Raw genomic sequence first — 26,042 nt, 5'->3', positions numbered from 1 at the left:
TGAAAGTCCATCTTATGGACTCAATCCAGCTGCAAATTGTAAGGAAAACGTCTTTCAACAGACCAGTTCCTGCAGGAAAGCAGCCACACCTACAGCTGCAATAAATCTCTGCCTCTGTAGGACAATGTGCCTGCCCATGTAGTACCTTCCATGAGGAAGATAATCTTCTAACTTTCATAGTATCTATGAAGAGTTTTTTTCTTAAACTACTATTTCTAGCATTCACCTAATAAAATATTAATCTTTCCAAATTTAAGAAAAAATTAAACAGACCAATTTTATACCCGCATAAATATCTGAACTAACTACCAACTTATGCCAGTAAGCTTTTGCTGAAACACATCTTACAAAGCTAAAATATAGTATAGCTTTAGTAGCATTTATGGTATGGGTTTACTTGCCACAAAAAAAAAAAAAAAAACAAAAAAAAAACCAACACCACACTCTGACTCAGAGAAAGTATCTTCATGTTTACCTCAAACAGAACTAAGCAATTCCTTCTGAGTAAGTTGTATCTTGGGTTAGTAAATTCATTTACAAAAAGCAATCTTTCTTCAGTGAAAAGTATTTTTAACGGTCCAAGTTTCTGTCCAACAGACGTGGTTATGGTATAGCTGTAATAATCAGGAGAACTGCATGTTCTGTGCAACTACTCAGCAGTCAACACACTGCAAATTCTTTTGTCTAACTAATTGGTCTTGAAAACAGTTTAAAATCAAATGCTTATATAGAAATCTAAAATGTCATGCCTGAGTTGTACTACAACCAAATTATGTCACATAATTATTTGATAAACTAACTTTATACATGTTACTATTTTAGTTTCAATTGCGCTAATTTCAGAATGCCAACTTTCACCAAACACAACTTGTTCCCAGTGACAAGTATGTGTGTTCTTAGGGGAATAATTCCTATATTCAATAGCTTAAATAGCAGATTTCAGTACATTTTTCCAGATTATACACCAAAAATCAATACTACAAGGTATCACAGGCACAAGACAGCTGGCACCTTTAAGTGCAGTGGAACAATTCACAGCCAGGGAAGTTCACCTACATTCAAGGTGAGACAGCAAGAACAAAACTGGTCATATTTTTAACAGTAGTGCTGGGAACCTGCACAAGCTGCTTCTAACCAAACACCTGCCCTGCCTGTCCCCCACCTGCCTTCACAGCCCCATATATTCAAGTTTCTGCTCCTTCATCACTTCTGCCTGCCAAGAAACAATAAGAAAAGTGCCAACGCAAACTACCTGAGGTGCCATTACTTCTTGATTCAGTGATGCTTAGATTGCTTTTATATGGGAAAGAAAATGTTGATGCTCCGTTTTCCAAAAGTACAGAATGAAGTTATCTTCTAGATGTGGCAGAGGACAAAGAGAATGCATTGTAAAAAATATAGATGCTTAAGAAATTTAGAGTCTAGGTACCTTAAAGATGAAGGACAGCTGAGACAGCAATAACCAATTATTAGGGTAGATTTTTCTATCGCTCCTTGCTACTAGAGAGAAACCAAGCAAAAACATGCATTTGGAAAGGAACTCAGTCACAAGGGATACTTGTGCACCCATGAAAAAGTCTTCCTAGAGAAAGAGGCATGTGTTACTAAGTTTCAAATCTCACTTCCCCCTCTGGATTCATTGCCCTTAGAGCAAGGGTAGGAATGACACGTCCAGTCACAGACAGAATAACTACCTAAAGAGGCTGGAATGTGTTAATTGCATTACACCCCAAAAATAAAAATAAATGTGCTTCATTGAACTGAAAAATCTGACTGTGCACTAATACATCTGAAAAAAAAAAAAAAAAAAACAAACCACTTAACCACAGGGGACATAAGCTCTTTCCCATGCCGACAGGAGAGAAAAACTCACAAATCCCTCTCCCAAATCTGACATGCGGGTTTAAAGACTCAATCATCAGTGTGTCACAGAGCCAGAAAACACCAGAAATGCTACAATGAATTTTCATTGATCATAAGTGGAACTGCATTCCCAGAGCTGCTCTTTTTGCCGGATCCCTTTCTGAAGCAAGACAACTAATTTAGTAAGTTACTAGTCATACTTGCTGTAACTGCAATTTTAAAAATAGGAACATAACACTAAATTATCAGAAAGAGCTGGGAATTAAGAAAAACTTTTTTCATTAAATTCATACAGCTTTTACTATACCTTTGCATAAGAACTAACTATTGGCAGTAGCCCTTGACAAGATGCATGAGATTAACTATGTATCTGTTCTGTTTAATCTATCTTTTTGAAGGGGCCATCTGCTCTTATTTCTTCATTTTGCGGCTTCGCTTGAAATTGCATTCACTATTCTGTTAGGATTTCATTTCGGTATATGTAAAATTTCTTGCATTTCAGGATGTTTGTCTTGAGGATGAAATATTGAAAGGGGAAAAGGTGTTATTACAAAAAGTTGATTGACTATAATTGATACAGCTCAAACAGCTAATTAGTCATCCATAAAATGAAAGAAAAATAATGCTAACATTTGTGTTATTACAGCACAGCTTGACATCTACTATTAACAGTATACATAGCCAGGTTTAAGGTACCAAACCTGAATAAAGAAACTATGTTTGCTTTCTGCATTCCCTCCACTAAGCTCTTTTCTGATGACTCTGTAGAAAAGCCTCAAATCTCAGCTTTGATAACAGCAATGAAACCTTCCCAAATGAGGAGCCAAAAAAAAACTCATACAGATGCTGACAAGACATACCTACGTGAGTAGCATCATTTGCACAGACTTAGAAATAATTAATAGTTACTGATAAAACACTTACTGAGATACAGGACTGAGCTCTAGGCAGTTACTATAGTGCAGTAATATAGTTAAGCAAAATATTCTGAAAGAACTGTAAAGAATTACAGAAGCTGTAGAAGCCTACAGTTTCACCTTATACTTTACCCAAGTGGGAAAGAAAAGTACTTTTGATTCAATTATTTCCTATCCATTTCACTGCTTTCCCCAGAAAAAAAAAAACATGACCAAGCAGGAGGCTATCCAGCAAGTTGAGTACTTTAGCTGTTGCCTAGAGTAACTAAATAAATACTCAGCATCAGCCTCATGCAAGGCATCATAGCAAGCAGCCTCCTAGCCCAGGCAGCCATCAGAAGCTTTGGTCATTGCTTTGAACACATGAACAGGAATAAGGGATTGTTGCCTCCAGGACCTACAACCTACTCAGATGCAGAAAATACATCATGTTAGCACAATGTTAGCTCAGCACACCACTGAAGTCTAAGGAAACTATGATCTAACAGTTAAGAAAGCAAATCACATTCATTTCCCACTGTCAGGGTATTAATCTAAAGGATAATTTGCTTAGAGTTCTTTAAAGAGCTGATCCCACAGCCAGCTACTTGCCACTTATGTGGTAATGAAATACACACCAGCATTTTTAATTAACCTTATATTGAACTACATGAACTATTACTTAGTTCCAAACAAGGCCTATTATTTCAGGTCTGTAAACCATATAAGTGCATCTATAAATAAATAATTTATAAATACCATTACGGTAATTTCCCTGTACTCTCCATTTAATCAGCTGATAATAAAGGAATATTCTAAGAGCTTGAAGTTTAAAAGTCTAGGAAAATTTCTTTTAAAATTTTATTCAACACTTAATGAAATTGGACTGACAGCAGCCTTAATAGCTCAAGCATACATGAAGAAAACATCACAGGCTAAAGCTACTTCAGGTCATAGAAGGGTTTGGGGGGGAAGTGACCTTAAAGATCATCTAGTTCCATACCCTCTGCTCTGGGCATGGATACCTTCCCCTGGACCAGGCTGCTCAGAGCCCCATCCAACCTGACCTGAAACACTTCCAGGGATGAGGCTTCTCTGGGCAACCTGTGCCAGTGCCTGAGCACACAGAGAAGAATTTCTTCCTAATATATAATCCAAAACTCCTCTTTTAGTTTAAAATCATCCCCGTGTATGCTATGTGTCACCCTGGATATATAAAGTGAGGGGGCAGAAGGAAGACGTGGACATTCGGAGTGGGAGGAATAAGGAAGGGGGAGGATGTGCAAAGTGGAGGCGTTTGTCTCCTCGAGACAGTCAGGCGGACGGAATCCTGCCTTCGTGGAGACGGCTGAACACCTGCCTGCTCGTGGAAGTGGCGAATGGAATCCTTGTTTTTATTCAGCTTGTGTGCACAGCTCGTACCTTGCTTAAAGAGTCCTATCTTAACCAGAGTTTTGCAGCTTTTACTCTTCCGATCCCCTCGCGGAGGCGGGAGCGGCTGCGGGGCCGAGCTGGGGGCTGGGGTCACAGCAGGACAGGGACACACCTGCGCCTGGAGACGCGGAACAGACAGAACACATCTGGCTGCGAGAGCCGCCGTGACGGGCGAACGCCGACAGCGCCCATCACCCGCGGCCCCGGCTCCGCTCTCCCGGGAATGACACCGATCCCGGCTCTCCCGGGGGATGACAGCGCTCCCCGGAGCCCTAGGCCTGGCTCTCCCGGGGGACTGACCCGCTCTCGGCGGGTTCACACCCGATCTCTCCTCTCCCGGGGATCACACCAGCTCCTACAGCCCCGATCCCGGCTCTCCCAGGGGAATCACGATCTATCCCGGGAGCCCGATCCCGCCTCTCTCGGGGAATCGCGCCCGGCTCCCGGGAGCCCCGATCCCGAGGGAATCGCGCCCGGCTCCCGGGAGCCCCGCAGGGCCGGGCCGCTGTCGCCCCCTCCTGGCAGCGCTCGGCGCGGGCGGCACCGCTCCCGAAATAATTCCCGAACCGCTCTAAAGCTCTCCCGAAACAGCTCCCCCCAAAACGGAATATACACAATGCCTTCTCTAATAACTAGGGCCCTAAGCATAATAGAGTTGCCTGGTAAAGATGTATTCAAAAACATTTCTGCATAAACTGTATCGTCAGGAGTCCTGCACTACGACACGTAAGACGTACTAGAATCTTGTAGAAAAACCCACTGTGGAAGGCTTCTGCTCTTTCCGAAGTATGCCCATATTAACAGCTCATAATCGCCCAAGATCCTCAAATTTACAGATGATACAAAGCAGGAAAAAGTCTTCAGAGGTAATTAATTCTCTGCCATGGTTTAGCCCCAGCTAGCAGCTGAGCCTCACAGAGGTGCTCCCTTCCCCCCAGAAGGATGGGGGAGAAAATCACAAGGGTAAAATCAATAAACTTCGTGGGTCGAGATAAAGACAGTTTAACAGTAGGTAAAGCAAAATCCATGCACATAAGCAAAACAAAACAATTCCTCCACTACTTGCCATGGCCAGGCAGGTGCTCAGCCATTCCCAGGAAAGGAGGGCTCCATCACACATAATGGTGACTTGGGATAACAAACACTTCTGCTCCAAGCTTCCTCTCTTCCTTATCTCCCTCAGCTCTATATGCTGGTCATGACAGTATATGGTCTGTGACATCTGTTGGGTCTGTTGGGGTCAGCTGTCCCAGCTGTGTTTTACCCCACTCCTTTTCCTCCCCTCAGCCTCCTTGCCAGTGGGGTGAGGAGCAGAAAAGGTCTTGAAGGAACAGAAAAAGCCTCTGCATAAGCTCTGCTAAGCAGTAATGAAAACATCCCTGTGATATCAACACTGTTTTCATCACAAATCCAAAGCACAACCCCACACTGGCTACTAGGAACAAAAAATTAACCTCAGCTAAAACGACTACATCCCTCACAAGCACTTTATGACTACACTTACATTGTCCCCTGCATTTATTTCACATGGTATTAACAGGCTTCTGTGAAGACTCAGGTGCCTGCAGAAACAAAAAGGTCTAAAGAACAGATACAGCAAGCCTTTAAACATGATAAAGCTTTTGTTGTATGCTTTTATAAGGTAGGCCAATAAAAACCTAATCATTTTTCCAGACCACGGATGCACAGTGTAATAAAGAGTTCAAGGGTGTATGGTAAGTGAAAAGAATCTTTAAGACCAAGCTGTGTAACAGAAGGCAAATTGGACCACAATAGTCTTTTCCAGTTCTTAAGATCTAGTACTGAGGTGCTGCATTTCACCTTGCAGACTATCCAGCCTAGGATATTACTGGGATAACTCCACACAGGGAGCAAGTGTTAACTACAGCTAAAGGTGTCACTGCAGCCCATCTGCTGTGAAGCAGCATAGCTCCTCCAGACACACCAGACTTTAAATGGAGAAACTGAATCAGTCATTAAGAACAAACCCTTTTGCTTTGAGAAACATCTCCAAACATCTTCAACAAAGATTCTGAAGAACCCTTTTAAGGATGGCAGAAAACTGATCTGTGACCAAGTTTCTTCAAAATTAGGATTTCCTGAGCCTAAAACATTAGGCTGGAAGTGGTCATGAAGCAGTTGGATACTAAGTAAAGAGAAAAAAATGCATTCTGAACTTTCATGACTCTACAAATGGATCAAGAACATCATATCCAAACTCTGTTTCTATAGCTGAGAAAAATCGGCTTTCCTTCAGGTTCAGGAGGGGAGACGGGGTACAGTTAAACACAATAAAAAGTCAAACAATGATGAAACAGACATGATGAACCATAGTGCCTTTCACTCTCACAGAAGTGAAATTTATCATTTAGCATTAGTCTGGACCTAGGTAGAGAAGAAAAGGGTGATTTTTTTTTTTTTTTTTTTACTTCACTGCTTTACCCCATGGAGCTGTATCACTGAAGTTGGCATAGAGGGCACCACAGTATTTATGCTTAATAGCAGAAGAAAGGCAACAGAAATCTCCTTAACCCTCAAATACTGCACATGTGATTGCAGGGACCAGAAACTGGGCTTCTGACCAGGGACACAGGAGGACTAGTACACAACCACCTCTACTAAATCAGGGCAGGGATCAAAACGAACAGTAACAAAAACCTTTGTCCACTACCAGCTAACATAAAAGCACACATGAAAGGAAGAATGACCATATTAAAAGCAGTCCTTCCATTTCTACATCTGAAAAATTGTCATTTTTATCCCAAATCAGCAGGAAAGATTGGCTGAAAACATCCAAAAGGTTTTGCTTTGACACACACATCTGCTTCCCAGAGCACAGTTACTGAGTGGTCTAAGGCAGTAAAAGGCTACAGACATTTACTCTCCAAGTATTCAAAAAATGCAGGAGCGAGAAGCAATTTCAATTTACAGAATCATAGAATACCCTGAGTTGGAAGGGACCCACAAGGACTGGAGTCCAACTCCTGGCCCTGCTCAAGATGAGCTCAAGAATCCACCATGTGGCTGAAAGCATTGTTCAAATGTTTCTTGAGCTCTGACAGGTTTGGTGCTGTGATCACTTCCCTGGGGAGCCCCTTCCAGCGCCCAGCCACCCTCTGGGGGAAGAACCTTTTCTCAATATCCAACCTAAACCCCTCTTGACACAACTCCAGGCCATTCCCTCAGGTCCTGTCACTGGTCACCAGAGAGATCAGTGCCAGCCCCTCCTCTTCCCCTCAGGAGGATGATGCAGACTGCAATGAGGTCTCTTCAGTCTCTTCTTCTCCAGGCTGAACAGACCAAGTGACCTCAGCCACATCTCATATGGCTTCTCCTCCGGACCCTTCATCTTCATAGCCCTCTTCTGAACACCTTCTAATAGCTTTAAATCTTTCCTATATTGTGATTTATATTGCGGCCTCTGAAACTGCACACAGTACTTAAGACATTTTCCTATATTCTTTGTCTTGTCCACATAAAAGCATCTTTTTCAGACTACTCCTTTTGAACAATCTTGATGGATTATTAAAGTAAAACAAAATCAGTAAATCCTCAAAGGATTTGCAACATCAGGTTTTCACTGTCACTATATTATACCAAGATCAGCCTAGCAGCAGTTGTTATAACAAATTTTCTGTTGGATCAAGTACAATGGGTTTACTGAAATGATTTCTAATCTTTCAGGTTTCCAATTACTTTGTCAACAAATTCTTCCTAGAAAATAAAGATCTATAAAAGAACACCTATACAAGCCCAAAAAAGTGAAAGATTTACCATCTACAAGAATTCAATTGACATTTTTTGCTGCCTTGCAACTTTGTTGAAGTTGAGTTGCTACCTGCAGCCAAAAGTCTGATAAACACACCAAAATAAGAAATTAAAGGCATCCAGAAAATAGCAACTAGAGATGTAGAAAGGAAATTCATTTAACTGCCTAATTTCTTAATAAAAGTTTACCTTGACAATAAGGTAAAATGCTGAAAAACAACACAACATAAAAGAACCATAAGTGATAAATACAACAAAGGTGAGTTTAAAGAAAATTTTAAGATAGGATAAACACACAGAATAAAACATGCACTGCTCAGCTGTTGAGGTAAAAAAATACATCAGTCAGTCTAGCAACACTTTTTCATGCTATCTGTCCAGTTGCTGCTCTTTAATTTGCTCCTTGGCATAAACAGCCAACCTTCAGCTACCATACAGCCCAAGTCATTGACAGGTCAAAGAGCTTAACAATTTAGCAGGGATCAAATGTCCATAAATGCAACTCATTTTAAACCAAAGAAGTAAAGACACAGAATCTACTGGTCCTTCCATCTGGCTTGAGTGTTAATCAACCATTGCTAAAGCATTGTGCATTTTTTCATTTTTACTTCTTGGCCAGACCATTTTACCAGCCTCTTCGCACCTTTATTCACTCCTGAAGGCAGTCAGGCTCTCAAAGCACAAACTGAAGATCACTTTCACACACCAACCAGACTAGCAAGAGGCCTACAGACCTTCAAGCTTGCAAAATAAGCTGTATTTTTTCCATGATTTCCCCAAAGATTAAGACATATGGACTTCTGGGACTAGAATGTCACAAGAAAATTAAATTCCTAAATCCATATGCCCTTATGGCCTTAGCTTAAGGCCATAAAGATATTTATTTTTTTACCTAGTCCTACACTTGAAAAAAAATCACACTTGGCTAGAAATACATAGCTCCAAAATAATTTCCAGAACTCCCACTACCCCTACTAAACAGCAAATGGCATGGGTGAGACCTGCCTTCCCAGGGTCCAGGGAAAGACAACCCCACTTTATCAAGATATTCCACATTCCCAGTATAGAAGCCCTGTCCTGCATTATCTTGTATTTGAAAAACAGTATTAATAATGTAAACATTAAGCTTTCAAGATTCCTGCAGAACTCAGCTAAGAACAGTCAGTTAATTCACCATAAAATATTAGGTGTATCAGTTACCACTTAATCTATTTAAACATGCTTTTTACTGAACCCTGCTAAATACTAATTAAAAAGTCATGCAGTACCACACTAAATACTTTACAGACGCTTCTCAACTCTGAATTTTGATACCTGATTCTTTCAAACAAAAGCGCACCCTAAACTCTTTTGTTTATTAATTATAGTCCAAGTCAGGGAGGGAAACAAAGTCAGAGGGCAGAAAGGTCACATTCATAAATTTTAAGTACATGCATGAGAAGTCAAACAAGCCACAGGCCAGAAGAACAGTGCTGTGACCTTCTTTCTGATTTCCCCAGTAAATAAGTACTCAGAGGGTTACAGCTTTAATTTGCAGGGCTGGTGTCAAAAAGGATTGAAAGTGACAAACCATGTCAGCCTGCATTTGAAACCTTTATATTCAGTCTCTCTCATTGACTGCCAAAGTGAGAATTAGGAGTCAGCTTTACACTAACTATGATCGCAGTGAGTGGCTCTAGGCTTTGGAACAGGGCAGCCCAGGGGTGAAGAAGGTATGATTATCTTCAGCTGCATTTTGCAGAAGCCCTGTTAACATGACTGGAATAACTTTCCCAGCCTTTTCAGAGAGCAAGACTGAAATCTAACTTTTAGGAAGCCTCTGACTGTTCCAATACAGTTTCACTGCAGTAAAAGAAAAGAGCAACCATAACAAAAATGTGAACTTCTGAAGTTTTACCAAGTACAGAGATGAGAGAGACTCAAATATCTCTTCTGCTCTCCAAGAGTTACTTTTCATGCTGCTTTAAGAAAACAGAAGTAGAACCCAAGTCAGCTTTCCCTAGTTTGATGGTGTAATCATTACATCATATCTGTTCCCATTACTGTCACCACACTTGACCTGGAAAATACCCAATTCCACCAAAACATTTTCCTTAGACTGTTGTCTTCTAGTAGTCAGACTAAAACCAGAAGAGTTTATTTCTGGTTAACATCTATAAATGACAACTAAAAGTAACCAGCTGTTCGAAAAAAGAAAAGGTGAGGAGCACAAAATTTACTATATTGCATACAATGCTCCAAATAACTTTAAAACGCCATCAGCTTTCTACGGCCATATCTCATGTTCAAAACATCTATGACCTCCATGAAGTGCTTTGAAATCCTCAAAGAGCAGAACACTTGAAACAAGTATTATTTCTGAGATTGATACTATAATGACAAAAAGGAGAGTTTGAGGTTACCCTGATGGAGTACATTTAATACCATTAGTGACTGGGAATGTGTCTGTGCCATGCCAGGAAACTTGTCCATATGGGAAAGTGGATGTTCCAGTGGCAAACTGATTGCTTACGTTACAACATATGTATGCCAGTACACAAAATAACATTTATTTTCGATAAATTAAAGAAAAACACAAACCCCCTTGCATACTTAGACAGATTTATTGAAAGTTTTCCTGCTTTTGGCTGGGCTAGAGCTCATTTTCTTCCTAGTGCTTGGTACAGTGCTGTGCTTCAGATGCAGTATGAGACTTGACAACACAGTGATGTTTTAGTTGTTGCTAAGTAGTGCCTACTCTGAATCAAGGACTTTGCAGTGTCTCACACTCTGCTGGGAGCAGGTGCACAAGAAGCCCAGAGGGAACACGGCCAGGAGAGATGACCTGAACTGGACAAAGGAATATTCCACACCACAGGATGCATATAAACTGGGGGCAGTTGAGTAAGAGCCACTGATTGCTGCTTGGGGACAGCCTGGGCATCAGTCAGCAGACGGGGAACAACTGTATTATGCATCACTTGTTTCTCTTGGGTTTTATTCTTCTTTTTCTTTTCCAGTATAATTATTATATTTTACTTTATTTCAGCCATTAAACCCACAAGCTGTACCTTTTTTCAATTCTCCCCAGATTCCACTAGAGGAATAGGAACGAGTGGCTATACAGTACCTACCAACCAAGCTGAGCTTAAACCATGAGGAAAATCAGCAATATATATATAATCTTAATTTATTGTTAAGCTCCTGCTTCAACCATTTTTACAAAGCCATCGCTGCTGAAAAAAAAAATTAGACTACTAATATCCTCCACAAAGCAGCAAGTACACTCCCTCACACTCCATTCTCCCTGATATTTAGGGAGGTACAGCTCTGATTATTGAACTCCCAAGCAAAATTTGACACAAGAAACAGCAAGCCCCTGCTGATCACCACTAGATATGTGGCTCAGGGAAGTCATTCAATACACAGTTAGCACATACAGCCATCTACTGATAGGAAGGCTTGGTACTGCTGTACATCGTCTCACTGACATTTTAAAGGAAGCTTTGCCAATTTCAGATATTACCTCAAATCTCAAAGCAGCTAAAATGAAGAAAGAAGGAAGAATTCCTGAGGTCCAGTCGGCACGAGAGCATCATCTCTTAGCAATGGCAGCAGCCCTAACTTTCATTATCTACACAACTTACTATCTACACAAACCAAACAACTGCCAAGAACCCATTTTCAGTTCTCCCCCGTTGGAAATGTGGCTGGTATCACCATGTTTTATTTACAGTTAGCTTCTTCCATCTGCAGTTTCACATACTTCATTCAACATTCACAAACTGCTCATCTTGAATCACTACTATAAATAAATGTGAAAAGGTAAAGTAACTTTTCTCTCAGGGATCTTCAGTATTTTTAGAGCATCACTCATGAACCAAGTCATGACAATCAACACAACACTTCCACATTTACCAACATTTACATACAACCACAACTGCAAAGTCAGCCTTCGAAATAAGGCTTGATTTCAGAATTACCAACACTCCCGCAGGCAAATATTTTTTGGATTTTGCATAAAGATGAGCACACAAGAGTCAAAAACAGGAAAAATACAAATGTACTAAAATCTTGCTTCTTCACAGAATCTCATCTTTCTTGGTTCTTCATTTACAGAACTTACTGTAAGCTAATAACAGGACAAAATGTTCCAGTTCCCACTGTCTGGTACCAGCTGCAAATTAATCCTATTAGCATGGGCATCTTACTACACATGCACATAAGTCTGCTTTTAATCTATAGCATGTTTAATGGTTCACAGGCAAAAAAAAATTTCTCCTTTTTAGAACAGCTTAATGTTCAAGCATACAAATACATCTTAATTAGAACAAGGGATAAAGTCTAGTCTCTTGGAAAAGATTCCCACTGTTCCAAGCAGCAGCTAAATTTTTCAATGGCTCTTTAAAACAAAATTTAAGCAATCGGTATTGTATTTGTGTCCCAAGGAGACGGCATCAAATCATTGAACAAAGTTCTCAACAAGAAAAATCCGGACCTACTATTTGAGCAGGAACGTTGAAGGATACTGATATTTGATTTTAGTACTTTCAAAACAGTCTCAAGACAGAAAAGCTACTGTCATACCTTAATTTAGAAAAATAAATAATACTGCCCACAAAAATATTCTTACAGCATCTTAATTATCTCCACATTATTCTTTTTTAACTGAAATGTCATACAGGAACTTGAAGCAGGTCGAGCTCCACTTTTTAAATTTTAAATTATGTAATTTGTGTGTACACAAATTATAATATGTAATTATAAGCATAATATGCAAATTAATCCACTTCCATTTGAAAACTATAATTACCACATTTCAGAACTCTAGACCCAGAATTTTCCCTGGAAACAAAATTTCAACATGACTGGAAATTTGTTACCAATTTGGCTCCTCTGTCTAAGCAGTAAACAGACCTGAATTACCTCAGCATCTCAGAAGGATTCTACTTCATCCACAGAACTCTTAATAACTTACTCTTGAGTTTCTGAAGAAAACCAGCTATGTACAGTATTTCAGTTTAAGGAAATACAGATAGCAAATTTAATACCACTAAGACACCAAAATGCTATTACATAATTAAGGTGGTTATTTAAAGCACTTAAAACCTTTGCTAAGACATTCTCACAGATACCCATAAGAAGCCAAACTTGGAAACCTGTTTCATTCTAAACTTAAAAGATAAACAAATCCAGTTAAAAAAATTGGATAAGCTATTTCATTTGCCTCCACACTAACTAATATAGAAAATACTCAGTGGACATGGCACATAAAATCCACGCCAGAACCATTACATATACATTTCCACTAATAACTGTCATTCATTTAAGCACACAGAATTATTATACTTGAAAAAAAAACAGTCCCAGATAAAGTTAGTATCATGGCAGGATGGATTTGTAAAACATCCCCTCATTAAGTTGTATTTCCCACCTGTATTATATAGTCACTTCATTTTATCTAGCTCTTTGGTGATTCTACTATTAAACCATCTATTTTACATGGCTATTATACAAATTTCCATTTTAAACTACAGTTAGCCACTTGATTAGTCACCCTCGATCTTTCTTTTCCCCATCTCTAACATGGGAAACACTTCAGATATAATGCAAGACTTGACTTTCAAAGTAAACAAAAAATCAAGACATCTACTAGATTACAGAAGCTGGATGCACATACATTTACATTTTTTCACTGATAGTATATTTTTTTTGGAGCTGAATGTAGGCATGCAGATACCATGACAAAAAGCAAAAAATTCAGTCCTCCAATTTATCATTTCAATGAGAACCTCAAAAAATATGAACTCAGTCAAAAGAACAGATTTACTCCCTTTAACCCTGTTTACAAACTAGTAAACCACATACTTCTGTAACTCCCTGGAGTAATTTACACATGCAATAAAAATCTTCACCACCTGGAGAGGAACTTCAATAATTTGTAGCCATCCAGTTTAATTTTTACAAGTTTTTTTCATTTACAGCAAACACAGCAAAAAAACCTGCTATTTAAACATAATTCTCTTTTTCCCACAATCAACAGGGACATTTTTACAGATCCAAAGTTTGGGAAAAATATGCAAAATATCAACCACCCATGGGCATGGACCTTCAATTCAATTCACACACACATTCCACAGCTGAACCTGTGACAGCTACCCCAGCTCCAGAGTATTTCGTACAATGGCAATCTTCCTTCTGATTCTGAGACGGGCGTTTGCATCTATTACACATTAAAACCTACAGCGTCAGAGGAACCCACATCAACTTGTTCCTGTGATAGGATGTAAAGTACACCAGGCATGGCTTTGTAATCATTGCAATTGAAATCAAAATCATTTTGGCTGTCAGTATGTTTGGCGTATATTAAAGGCTCAGTTTCATAGCTTATTTCACTTGAGCATCCTAAGCACTAGATCAAGCATTTGTCTCTCCAGAGCAGTACCTGAAAGTCACCTGTCAATTATACAGTATCTCCAAATGTACATTAAATCATACTTTAATTTACACAGAATGACTTTTCTAGTTAGTATTGCACCACTGAAACATAAAGCTAGCACTTTAAAGCACATCTGACACAACAGATGCAGAAGGTGTGGGAGTAATTTATTATCTGGAGTTATATAATTGCAAAACAAAATACGCTCCGTGTTTGTTTGGGGGTTTTTTGGGTGTTTTTTTTTTTTTTTTTTAAGGTTTACTAAAATGTAGTCTTGGTTCCATAATACCACAGCCGCAGAGAACTAAGTTTCTAGTAAAAGGCCATCGGTAGTAGGCTCGTTCTTGAGAAGGCTCTCACACATGTAAACAATCGGCTGCTCATTGTTCAGAAACAGGGTAAAACAGGGAAACCTTATGAGGTTTTAATTGACGTGCAGCCCGAGCAGAGCATAGCACACGCAGCCGTCCTACACAGCCACTCAACTCGGAATAATCTATAACTGGATCAGTGAGCGATGGCAGAGAAAACGCCGATGGAAGAGGGGCGATGCGGGAAGGCAGCAGCGTGCGCGGCTCCCGGGCGGAGCTGCCCGGCAGAGGAAGGCGCCGGGAGCCGACACACACCGACAGCCTGAACACAACAAACCCCACCAAGCGGTGCAAGGCGAGGGCGAACCCCTCACCGAGAACCTCACCGGGAGGCTGAGCACAACAAACCCCTCCAAGCGGTGCAATAAGGAAGAGCGAACCTCCGGCTGAGCATCCGCGCCGCTCACTCCGGCCCGTCCCCACCGCGGGACAAGGCGCCCCCGCTCCGCCCCTCACCTTGGTTGACCAGCCGCAAGGCGTGGGTGAAGGACGGGTCCAGCGAGTCCTTCTCCGCCATCAGCTCGGGCAGGTACTTCTCGTCCATGGCAGCGGCGGCGGCCCGGAGCGGCAGCGGAACCGGTGCGCCCGCGGGGAAAGAGCGGGTCCGAGTCCCAAGCGGCGGTAAATCCTCGGAGGCAGCGCTTCCCCCTGGCCGCCTCCCGCCCGGGGCTGCGGGGACGCATCCAGGAGGAAGCGCCGCAAGCCCCCGGCCAGGAGGGGGGAGAAAAGGGGCGCGGGCTGGGGGGACGCCCCCCTTCAGCGGCCAAGGGGCGCGGACAAATCACTCTGTGGAAGTGCAAAAGGAGGTAAGACGGGGAAGAGACGGTGACCCAGGCAAGAGGGGGGCTGCGCACACAATGAAAGAGACTTAGGCGGCGGCAGGCGCTGTGCACAAGCCCGCAACACAAACTGCACGCCCGGCGACACCGCGCCGACTAAGTGGGGAAAAGGCGCCGCACTGGTTTATATACCGCCCCAGACCACGCCCCCGCGGCTGCCCTTAGCCCCGCCCAGGACCGGTGCCCCGCCCCAGCTCCTTCCAATGGGCGGGGATAGCAGGGCCCTCCAAGCGTCACCACCTTGCTCAAGTGAAAGCTCTCATTGGATAGCGTGGCCTGTCAGTCAGAGACGATGTACAGCTTCTCATTGGTCACTGCTGCTGGCCCCGCCTCCCCGCGGTCGGTGTGGGGCCGGAGCTGAGGGAGCGCTCCCAGAGCGGCTCGGTGCCGGGAGCCGTGCGGGTGGTGTGAGGAGCAGAGCTGTGCCTGAGTCAGCGAGAACCATAGACACTCTCAGCCCCCGCAGCGACCCTTCCGACACAAAAGTCCCCTTCGAGGGACTCCCTGGGTCGTAGGATCCGTGAGAGGTGTCGGGGATCCAGGACCTCCTTTCCGTCCCTGTCAGATCTTACAGAGAAAGGCACATCTTGCATTGAAAGGGGAGCAAAGGCGATTTTATTTTCTTTTTTTCTTGCCCCAAACAGCGGTATCCTCTATCCAGCGTTCTGTACTTGCTCCTCTAGTAATACAAACCACTTTATAAATACCAGCCACAAAACCGTATTTCTGATGAGTTACCCAGATGTGCGGCTGTAAGTGGGTTTGGGATTCACCCTGTTCTAAAACAGGGAAGAGGAGCAAAGTTTAAAAGACGTTGCTCAAGCCTATTTTCTTATTTTTTCAGAGGAGGCGTTTGTTGTACTTGGTCATGATTCTCTGTGTTCTTTAGCTTTGTGACTTTACATCGCTTCCTTATTAGTCCTTTAGGTGTCTCGTCAATGAATCTTGGGTGTCAGAAGCCAGACCAGCTCTTCTCTGTCACAGAGCACAAGGGCAAAACAAAGCAGAGCAAAATTACTAAATCACTGAAGCCAAACCCGTTTTAAATCAATGCTTACTGGAAAAGCCAATAAGGAACTTTGATGATCTAGACTTAAAAGACCACTGAAAATATATCTGTGAATTGAATAACCATATGTTTACTTCTGTATTTCATGAAAAAAAAACACCAAACTAAACAAAAACAAACAAACAAAAAAACCCTGCAGTGTGTCTTACTCATATCCTCGCAGTACAGGAAGGAAAAAAAGCTCTGAAGAGTGGACCAGCCTGAGAAATGCTCACTCAACGCTTAGAAGCAGAGGTTAAGGTTCCCTTCTCAGAACTGCAAGTGCTCTTTCACCCTGAAAACCAAGAGACTATACTTCAAGGTATCTTATTCCTTGTTGTATTTCACAGATGACAATACCCCATGAAACAATGCCTGGTATGTTACAACATGAGGCATACTCAATTTATACTCTCTGTTCAACCATTCCAAATAAATCTTGATCCAGAATAAACAGAAAAAACCACAAAGTTCTATTTAAAAAATTCACTTGCATGACATCAAGCTCAATGGATAGAACTAAAGCATACAAGCAGCTGGAAGAACTTGAATTAAAACAAATGTTTTTTCAACCTTCCATATACATCTTCTATATAAAACTACTGAAATGCAGCCATCTGTTGTGAAACAGGCAGGCACAAACAACTCTGACACAGAACAATATGTAGGAGTGTAATCTTTACTGAGTGACCTGGAGAAAAAAAATCCTTATTTTGCCAGTTAAGCCTTAATGTGCTTAAAGCATGCAGGACCTCAGACGGAAAGGTAGCTATGTTATTACGAATTGTGTAAAACACAATGCCACTTTCTTGGAAAGAATCATATTCTCCCTGGTAACTGATTAAATAAACATTTGGTGTTTCAAGAAACCACAGTATTTCTTCCCAAATTATACCAATTTCCTCTGGCTTTCAACAGAGAAAGAATTACTGGAAGTCTGAAGATTTGGTTCTCTCCAGGTGTGTAGTAATATAGGAATTATAAAATTATCCACATTGTACTCTATTGTTGAAACTCAAACCTGCACATAACAAGTGCAGGATATTGTTTTCTCCAATGAAATTCACTAGGATGCAATAAAACAAGATGAGGGCAGAAAGGATGGGAAATTAAGAGCCTTGGGCCCTAGAAAGCAGCACAGGATGTGGTTAGCTGGGAAAAGCCTGCTAAGCATCACTTTTACTGTCCAGGAAATGCAGGAAACACCATCTTCTTAAGGATTGATTGCTTCCTTACTGCTGAAATCTATGCAAAGCTTGAAAAGCAGCTTGCTCAAGGAGCTGACTGGTAAGTATTAGCTGTAGGATTCATGAATATTGAAAAACCATGAATCCAAACTTGTAAAACTCATAACTTAAATATGTTTTTTCCCTTACAGTACATGCCTGCCTTGCTGTTTAATGGATGTGGTAGTCTCAGGAAGTTAGCTTGGTGGGAGGACATCATTCAGGTACCATGTCAGGCTAATATCCATTGCTCCTTTTTAAGCACCAGTTATCTGACCTGACAGTGTGCCTGCCTATCTATAGTCTAAAATTGTAGGTGCCAAAATTAATACTCATATGTGCTAGAAGCATTAGGATGTGTTGCTATCTTCACTTTCAAGAGTGAGATTCACTTTCTTGTAAGAACAGGATGTGAGGGAACCATGTGTAAAGAGGCAGAAACTGAGCTGTGTCCTCTCTCTGGATTATGGATTCTGTACAAATTAAATTACTTACATTTTCTTTATTTTTTTGGATCAACATAACAAGCAGTGATTACAAGCAGTAATTTCACCATTAAGTCTGTGTTCTAAATATCACAAGTACAACTAAATATTTGTCATTTCTGTGGAGTCATTGAATGTTTTGGGTTGGAAGAGTCTAATCCAACTCTTCTCCTGCAATGAGCAGGAACATCTTCAACTAGAACAGCTTGCTCAGAGCCCCATGAAAATTGACCTTGAATGTTTTCAGGGATGGGGCATCCAGCACCTCTATGGGCAAACTGGTCTAGTGTTTCACCATGCTCCTTATGAAGAATTTCTTTATGTCTAGTCTGAGTCTACTGTCTTTTACTTAAAAACCATTTGCCTTGTCCTGCCACAACAGCTCCTGCTAAAATATTTGTTCTGATCTTTCTTATAAGCCTCCTTTAGGTACCAAAACGCCATCCTCAGAGCCATCTCTTCTGCAGGCTGAGCTGTCCCAACTCACTCAGCCTGTCTTCACGGAGAACATGTTCCAGACTTGACCATCTTTGTGGGCTCCTCTAGACCTGCAACAGATCTATATATTTCCTGTCCTGAGGCTCCCAGAGCTGGATGCAGCACTGCAGGTGGGGTCTCATGAGAGCAGAGCAGAGGGGCAGAATCACCTCTTTCGCTGTGCTGCCCACAGGGCTCTGGATGCAGCCCAGGACAGGGTTGGCTTTGTGGGATTTGAGCACACCACAGTCAGTGACAGGTTGGTGTGATCATTCAATAGATGGAACACTGTCACAGGAGAAAAACCAAACAGAGTGGACAGTAGTTTAGGCAAAATCAACCTTGTGCTTGGGATCTACTACAAGGCACCCAATCAAGGGGAACTTGTTGACACAGCATCCTCACTCCAGATACAGAAGGCACTGCATTCACAGGCTATCGCCCTGCTGGTGTCATTTCCAATTCTGTGGTAGACTTTACATACCTCTAATGTAGTTCTTGCCTCTAATTAACTCCTTTGTTGCTGATTTAAATCTCAGACCACAATAGACTGTTAGAGAATCATTATTTATTTGAGACTTCAACTCACTAAAATGCACACAGCTGAAGACCTGTAGAAAAACGGTCTGTTTGGGGAATAGTTTGTTGCAAATACCACATTTAGTGATTGATGTGACTCACTACACTTCTGACTAGCATGTTGCTAAGTGAATTCTGGCTTCCTTAATATTACAGTGTGTTAATTGCCAATTTCTATTAGGCATGACCAAAGTACCATTGCACTCCTTTCTCCAGTATTTCTGTGGTTTTTATCTTTTTTTTTTTTTTTTTTTTTTTTTTTTTTTTAACTTGCATGTGTTTTAAAATATGAAAAAATAAATAAGTGTACTGTTATGTCAAAATATCTGTGACCAATTGTTTTCAAAAGCTTTTCTCTAAAAATTCACATCTTTCTCTTTTAAACATTTTGCCTCATTGTTCAAAATTTAGACTTTCTATGGACCTGATCAAGATAATCAGCCAAGTTAAGGTAGAACAAAGTGCATAGAATGTATGAGGCTGGTAGAGCAAAATGATTACATCATCTGGAGCAGGTCACTTTACTTTTTTTCTAGGTCTTAAAGGCTAACACACTGTATCAGAACAGTCTCTCCAATTTCTAGTGCAGTAATTGAGTCAATACATTGCACTGAGCTCACCACCTTTGTCATTATATTCAAGTATGCCACAATCTCAAGTTTGGTTTTTTTTTTTTCTTTCCTGTAGATATTTTGCTAATGGCAGTTGTAGCACTGCACATAGTCCTAGAACTGCACACACATGAGCCTTGGTCATATGATGTGCCTGTAGGCATCTTAATGAACTTTGTATTCTCTGCCCTGAAGCATTTTGTCATATTAAAAGGGTCTTTTCTAATCTTGTTTTGAATAAGATGCAATGATTTTACAGCTTGTTATTTGTTTTATACAAGTATTTGTTAAAAATCTAATTTTTGTATCCTTCTATTATGTACTTGCTAATACACACTTTCTATAGTTCTAATGATGCAAAAGATATAAACGTTATCATGGCAAAAAAAACACCTCTTTCTCGTTAGGTTTTTTCTCTTGTGTCATATTTGAATATAAATACTTTTTTTAGTACTCTTTCTTGATCTTATAATGTAGCTATAAAGGAATGTTGTACTATTGCTAAATTCTCTGCTAGGAGCTTCTGCAAAATTGCGTGCTCTTTAATTTCCTATATGCCTGCCTAGTATACTTACAAAAGTGATTTTATTTGAGCACTTTGTGACTGGCTTCTCTGGTGCTGGGACAATCAATGTGCATTACAAATCTTGATGCATCTGGTCCTCCCACGTACCTCTTTTATTGCTCTGAACGTGGGTGATGCCAAATCCAGTATACCCTTATCTCTGTTATACCTGTCCTCTTCCTGCTTTCACATCTTTTAACACATTGTGTTGTGTGCTAATGAATATTCTCTTTTGTTCTTAGGACAGCTTTTTACAGGGTGAAATTGTTTGTTGCTAATTTTTTTCTTCTTATATTCAATCCATTAAAAGCTTGTCTCTCACAGACTGTCTTTCCTAACTACCAAGGCTTCATCAGCCATAAGTTATCCATTGTCTTTGTAAGACTATGATGCGTCTCCCAGCGTTTATCTTTGTGTGGTGATGTTTTCTTGAAAAAGAAACAGAACTCAATTCAAAATTACAATCTGTGTTTTCCTGTCTACTTGCATGAGTTTACTGGATACTTGATGTTTGAAAATATCAGTGCCTTTTTGCTTGTTACCTAGTGGAACCAAGGTGAAGTATTTTAGCTACTCCAACCCTCAAATAAATCTGCTGCATTAATATCTTCTATATAGCACTATTTTCTGTGATATTTCATTTCTGATTTACCCATGGCCTATTTCTTTCATTATTCTGCATGAAAACCACAGTTTCTTTTCTTCTGATAATATATCAGAAAATAACATTGTTCAGACTGCTCAGCTCCTCAGAGAGTCAGAGTAAACTAAAGTTATATAATAGAGGCTATTTGGTGATGGTGGTTTATTGCATTTCCTTTTAAACTTTAACTCTACATAGTAGCAATAAAGCAGTCTTATAAAAAGCATTTCTTAAGCTTCTCTTAAGAGGGACGAGGGAGAGCAGTAAAATGTCCATTTTCCTCTTCAAATAAAAAAATCTTATTCAAAAAGCTGTAGGGTGAGCAAGAACATAGTTCATGAAATCTTTGCAGACTATGTTGAGACCAAAGTGCATACAAAAGCAATGCTGCTCTTAAGCAACCTTCAAGAGTCTGCATACTTTAAGTGAGATTATGAAGCAAAGCAGCTATAGGAGAGTCTCAAAAGAAGCAAGGGCGGGGGTGGGGGGAGGGAATAAACAAAAAAAACACATTTTCTGTTTGGAAGTGGAACTATGCTCCTATACCTTCTGCAAGGCAACAGGTGAAAGAGGAACTCACCATGTAAAACAGCAAGACAGCTCCACTCAAAGCACATACACAGATCAGTCTGTGAAACGTGGATTTTATACATGCACCCACTCTGCCAGGATACAGTGGACGGATCAAGCAGTACAAAATGTTCTCAGCATCCTGTTCTTGGTATGTTTTGTGATGCAAAGAGTTAAGGAACAGAAAGAGAATAATTTGCTCAGCTCACCAGCAGTTGCTGAGAAGGCTGTTGTTTTTATGTCCAGCTCCAAATAATGTCATTTGCACTTATAACACAAAATAGGTCTGTTTTCTAACGCAAATTCTTTGAACCTACCCACCAATACCATCTCCACAATGTTGATGTGACTGTTGCACGTGTATCTCATTGCTTATTTTTTTAATACCACAAAGCCAGTGAGATGATATATGCAAAACATTTTTTTTCAAAATATTTCAGCTGTGTATACATTGGTAATTGCTAATAATTTAAAAAACACCTTGGGCAGCAAGGCAGAATTTTGTCACAATATATATTTATGAATTTTATCTCACAAGAAATCTGTTATATAAATTTGTCACATAAGTTTAGTGTTATTTCTATTGAAACTTCTAATCATTTCGGTATTATATTTTGAAATAAAATGTTTACTTACATAAATTTACTTTAATTTTTTTTGCAGTAAGCAAACAATGTATTATGTATTTAAGTTAAGTAGTTCTTTAGCTTTAGACAGAACATAGATAGAATCATAGAATCACAGAATATTCAGAGTTGGGTCCAACTCCTGGCCCTGCACAGGACACTCCAAGAAGAGTTGGCACTGCAAGATATTGCAAGAAGAATTGGGAGAGTTGTTGCTTTGGGGATATTAAAAGAAGTATGGCTGTGAGAAGAGAAGGAGAAGTCACTGGGAAAACAAAACAAAACAAAAACTCAACAAACCCCCCAACACCTGTTTCTATAAGCCAAGCCTGAGAATTCAATGGATAATAATAGCCTGATTTCAGATTTTTAATTTAGAACTCAAATGGAAAGAAAATAGTCCTGATCATACATTCACAGGTATTGCAGCACTTCCATCTATGTATTAAGTTTTCACAAAATGAGGGAAAGTAAGAAGTAGGAGCATTTCATTACAGCAGGACTATTTCATTATAGATGAAATAAAGTGAAATGTTAAGGCAAAAATATGTCTTTTCTTTCCTAATGGAATATTTTCATAAGATGCAGTGTCCCTCCCTCACCCCATTATTTCCCCTATAATAATTTGGGATTCTGAATTAATGCAGTTATGTGACTTATATTGAGAAATATTTTTTTTTTCAAAATAAGTTACTAAAAATCAATAATTTGAATTTTATTCACGCACTGCCTTATTTTGGCAGTGAGCAGCCACAAACATAAACTCAGGTAAGAAGTGCTTAGTATGGCTTAAAATGTATCCAAGCACACACTTCCTTAAAAATAATACATCAGTACTCTAATATCTCAATTCTGGGTCTTATTTAGGGGCCTCTAAATAGTTTATTATCTTTTTTCAAATTAGTGAAGGATTAGTACATAATATTTCCCAAGGAAACTACTTTTGTTTTCTTAAAGAAACTGGTAAGTTTTATTGACTTTTCAAGAGTTTTACCACTTACAGAGTTCAAGTAAAAGTGCAGCGCTTGAAAAGTAGGGTATGAATGGGTTTTTGAAATTACCTTGAGAAGCAAATGATATCTTTATAGCATTAGTATTTGATAATTGATGCCTTCATCCTAAAATCTCTACTTTGCTGCTCTAGCAAGTCTCAAAAATTAGCATAACAATCCTAAAGAACAAATGGGTCCCTTGCTGTAAGTTTCTCAGCTACTGTTTTTTTCATTCATTACTGTGATTTTTTTCCTGGTGTTTTGCCACAAATCTCCTGTTCCCATGATACCATATGCAGTTAAAATTATCTCATCTTGGATTTGTTTTTCAATAAACAGAATGTGTTACACAAATGTGACATATTCATGGTTGTATTATAAAACAAATACTATGCTCTAAAACCCACAAATAATTAGATTTTTAATACCCGTTGTTGCTTGTTGTTGGGTTTTTTTATTCCTGATTGCTTATATTATAGCTATAAGTATAATAATGTGATCTCTTATGTTCTATATTGCATTAGATTTCCACAGCAAGATTAGGAAACAATACTAAAAATATCCAATGCTGAGTATAATCAGATACATTTCTATTTCTTTTTTTTTTATATCACAGAAATAGAACAGCTATAGTTTTAGGCTTGTAACAGATCTAATTTCAGTAAAAACACTTCAGGTAGGCTGGGACAACCTGAAGCATAAAAGTGGGAATGTGTGAAAGAAACATACCTTTCATTTCAAGAATTATGGTATTTATCTACAGTGGTGTTAAAGTCTTGCTGATTTTTCAATATGGAAGAGTATTCCAATGTCCTTAACACAACAGGTTAGTGGTCAAGTGCAGCTTTATAAAACATTGCTTTGCCAGATGCTGTTGTCCTTTACATGCAGGAAAAATATCAACATGGTTTGTTTGTTTGTTTTTTCTTGACCACACAGACAGCACAATCTTACAGTGAGCTGCATGACACAGAACCAAAGAAAAGGAGAGTGAACCAGGTCCCACAAGGTCATCTAATCCAAGTTTGCCTGAGAAAAGAGTCCAGGGACCACTAATATCTGGTGAACTGCCCTGCCAAAACTTGGATACCATGCCCCTAGTAATGGCCTTCCCTTGCACCTTCAGACACCTCCTTTGATGGAAAGCATTGAGGGCTGTGAGTGTACCAGGAGAGAGCTTGCTGCAGGACCTGAGCTTCTGCCCTGAAGCTGTAAGATAATAAATTTTATCCCACTTGTTCAGGTTTAGCAGGGTGATTTTATGCATTCTGTATCTTGCTTAGTAATATTCACCCAACCTAAAGAATGTGAACAATTATGTGATGTTTTTCAAATCTAGGTATCTATAGAAGTGCCCTGTAACCCTTTGTCTATATCAAACAAAATATAAAAGCCTAAATTTACCTGCCACTATAGTACCCCTCACTATATATGGAAAAGATTTTCTGTGGTATTATTATGCTAAATCCTTTAGACCTAAACTGATGATCCACTCTGAGGCATTTTGGCAAGGGCATCCACTCTGAACCTTGGGAATCAAAAGGAGGATCTGTTACCCCGTTGCATCCCTTACTCTTTTGCCTCCTTATCCATTTGTGTCCCTGGTCTCAGCAAAGGTTTTTGTAGGTTACTCCTCAACAAATTTTTGTTTGTGAGCTTTATTTATATAGTCAGTAGTAGAGTGAACCTTGCCATCAAACTTTGCCATGCTTTTGCAAATTATATCACTGATCCCTTGCTGGTGATTCTTTGAGCAACCTAAACCGCTCATTCGTGGCAGCAGCAGCAGCTAGCTTTTCCTCATTTACTTTGAGCTCTCAACTTCTGTTTTCTTTTGGGGCTTTGTTTGGTTTGGTATGGGTTTTTTATTAAAGAAAAGAAACCCATACATCATTTTGTACTGATTACTTTCATCCAGATTTGCTGACACAGCAGGAGTCTTTACTGGAATAATTTCTAACCTGGTTTTAAAAAAGCCATCAATGTCCACCCTTAAAACCCACAAAACCCTAAGGCCTCACACACAGCTATTGCTATTTATAATGTGTTTCTTTATCTGAACTGAGAAAAAAGAAGCCCTGAAATTTTGCATCCATTTCTGCTTCTCCAGAGTCTTAGAACCAACCTACCAAAAAGGGCATTAGCACCAATATAAGAAATTTTGGAAGAAATAAAAGTTAATATGCATTAAAATATGAAAAAAATTATCTCATATTAAAAAATCCTTTGTGTGTTTTAAAAAAATTTAAGCCCCCCCCCAAAAGCTCTAGATGTTTCCTGTGTCACATGTTATTTAACACTTCTTGGGCTGAGGAAATTCCTAGAAAGTGTTATTCCTGTTTTAAATTTTGTTATGAGGTAATCAGTTATAATATGAAACATTGTACAGATGCAATGGTGGAGTAAGCTAAGACAAGATAGGGTCCCTGTAAAAATTTAATCTTTTGTCTTCATTTACAAATACCTGAAAGCCCTGAATTGAGAACAAGTCTGCAATACCAATTGTATTGACTGATTCAATAGGGTCTTAAAATCCATTTCCTGACAAAGGTTCGAGAAGAAAGTTCTCTGTTATGTGGATCTTGACAGGTATTGAAAACGAACTACTTTGTAAAAAGAAAACCACTCTGG

General features: G+C 39.9%; 1 protein-coding gene across 2 annotated transcripts in view; it reads right to left on the bottom strand.

The window, feature by feature from the left end:
- KHDRBS3 (KH RNA binding domain containing, signal transduction associated 3) overlaps positions 1–15,672 on the bottom strand; it is a 90,411-nt gene extending 74,739 nt beyond the window's left edge. For both annotated transcript variants that reach the window (XR_010745443.1, XM_066336520.1), the window contains exon 1: positions 15,207–15,672. Coding sequence is in view for 1 of the 2 variants with exons in the window: in XM_066336520.1 (XP_066192617.1) it covers positions 15,207–15,294 (88 nt within the window). In the remaining variant the exon portion in view is untranslated. The remainder of the gene's footprint in view (positions 1–15,206) is intronic.
- Between the last annotated feature and the right edge of the window lie 10,370 nt (positions 15,673–26,042).

This window comes from Sylvia atricapilla, chromosome 1 (genome assembly GCF_009819655.1).
Source record: "Sylvia atricapilla isolate bSylAtr1 chromosome 1, bSylAtr1.pri, whole genome shotgun sequence".
In the NCBI taxonomy this organism is placed as follows: domain Eukaryota; kingdom Metazoa; phylum Chordata; class Aves; order Passeriformes; family Sylviidae; genus Sylvia; species Sylvia atricapilla.
This window is presented reverse-complemented; position numbering and strand designations above follow the sequence as displayed.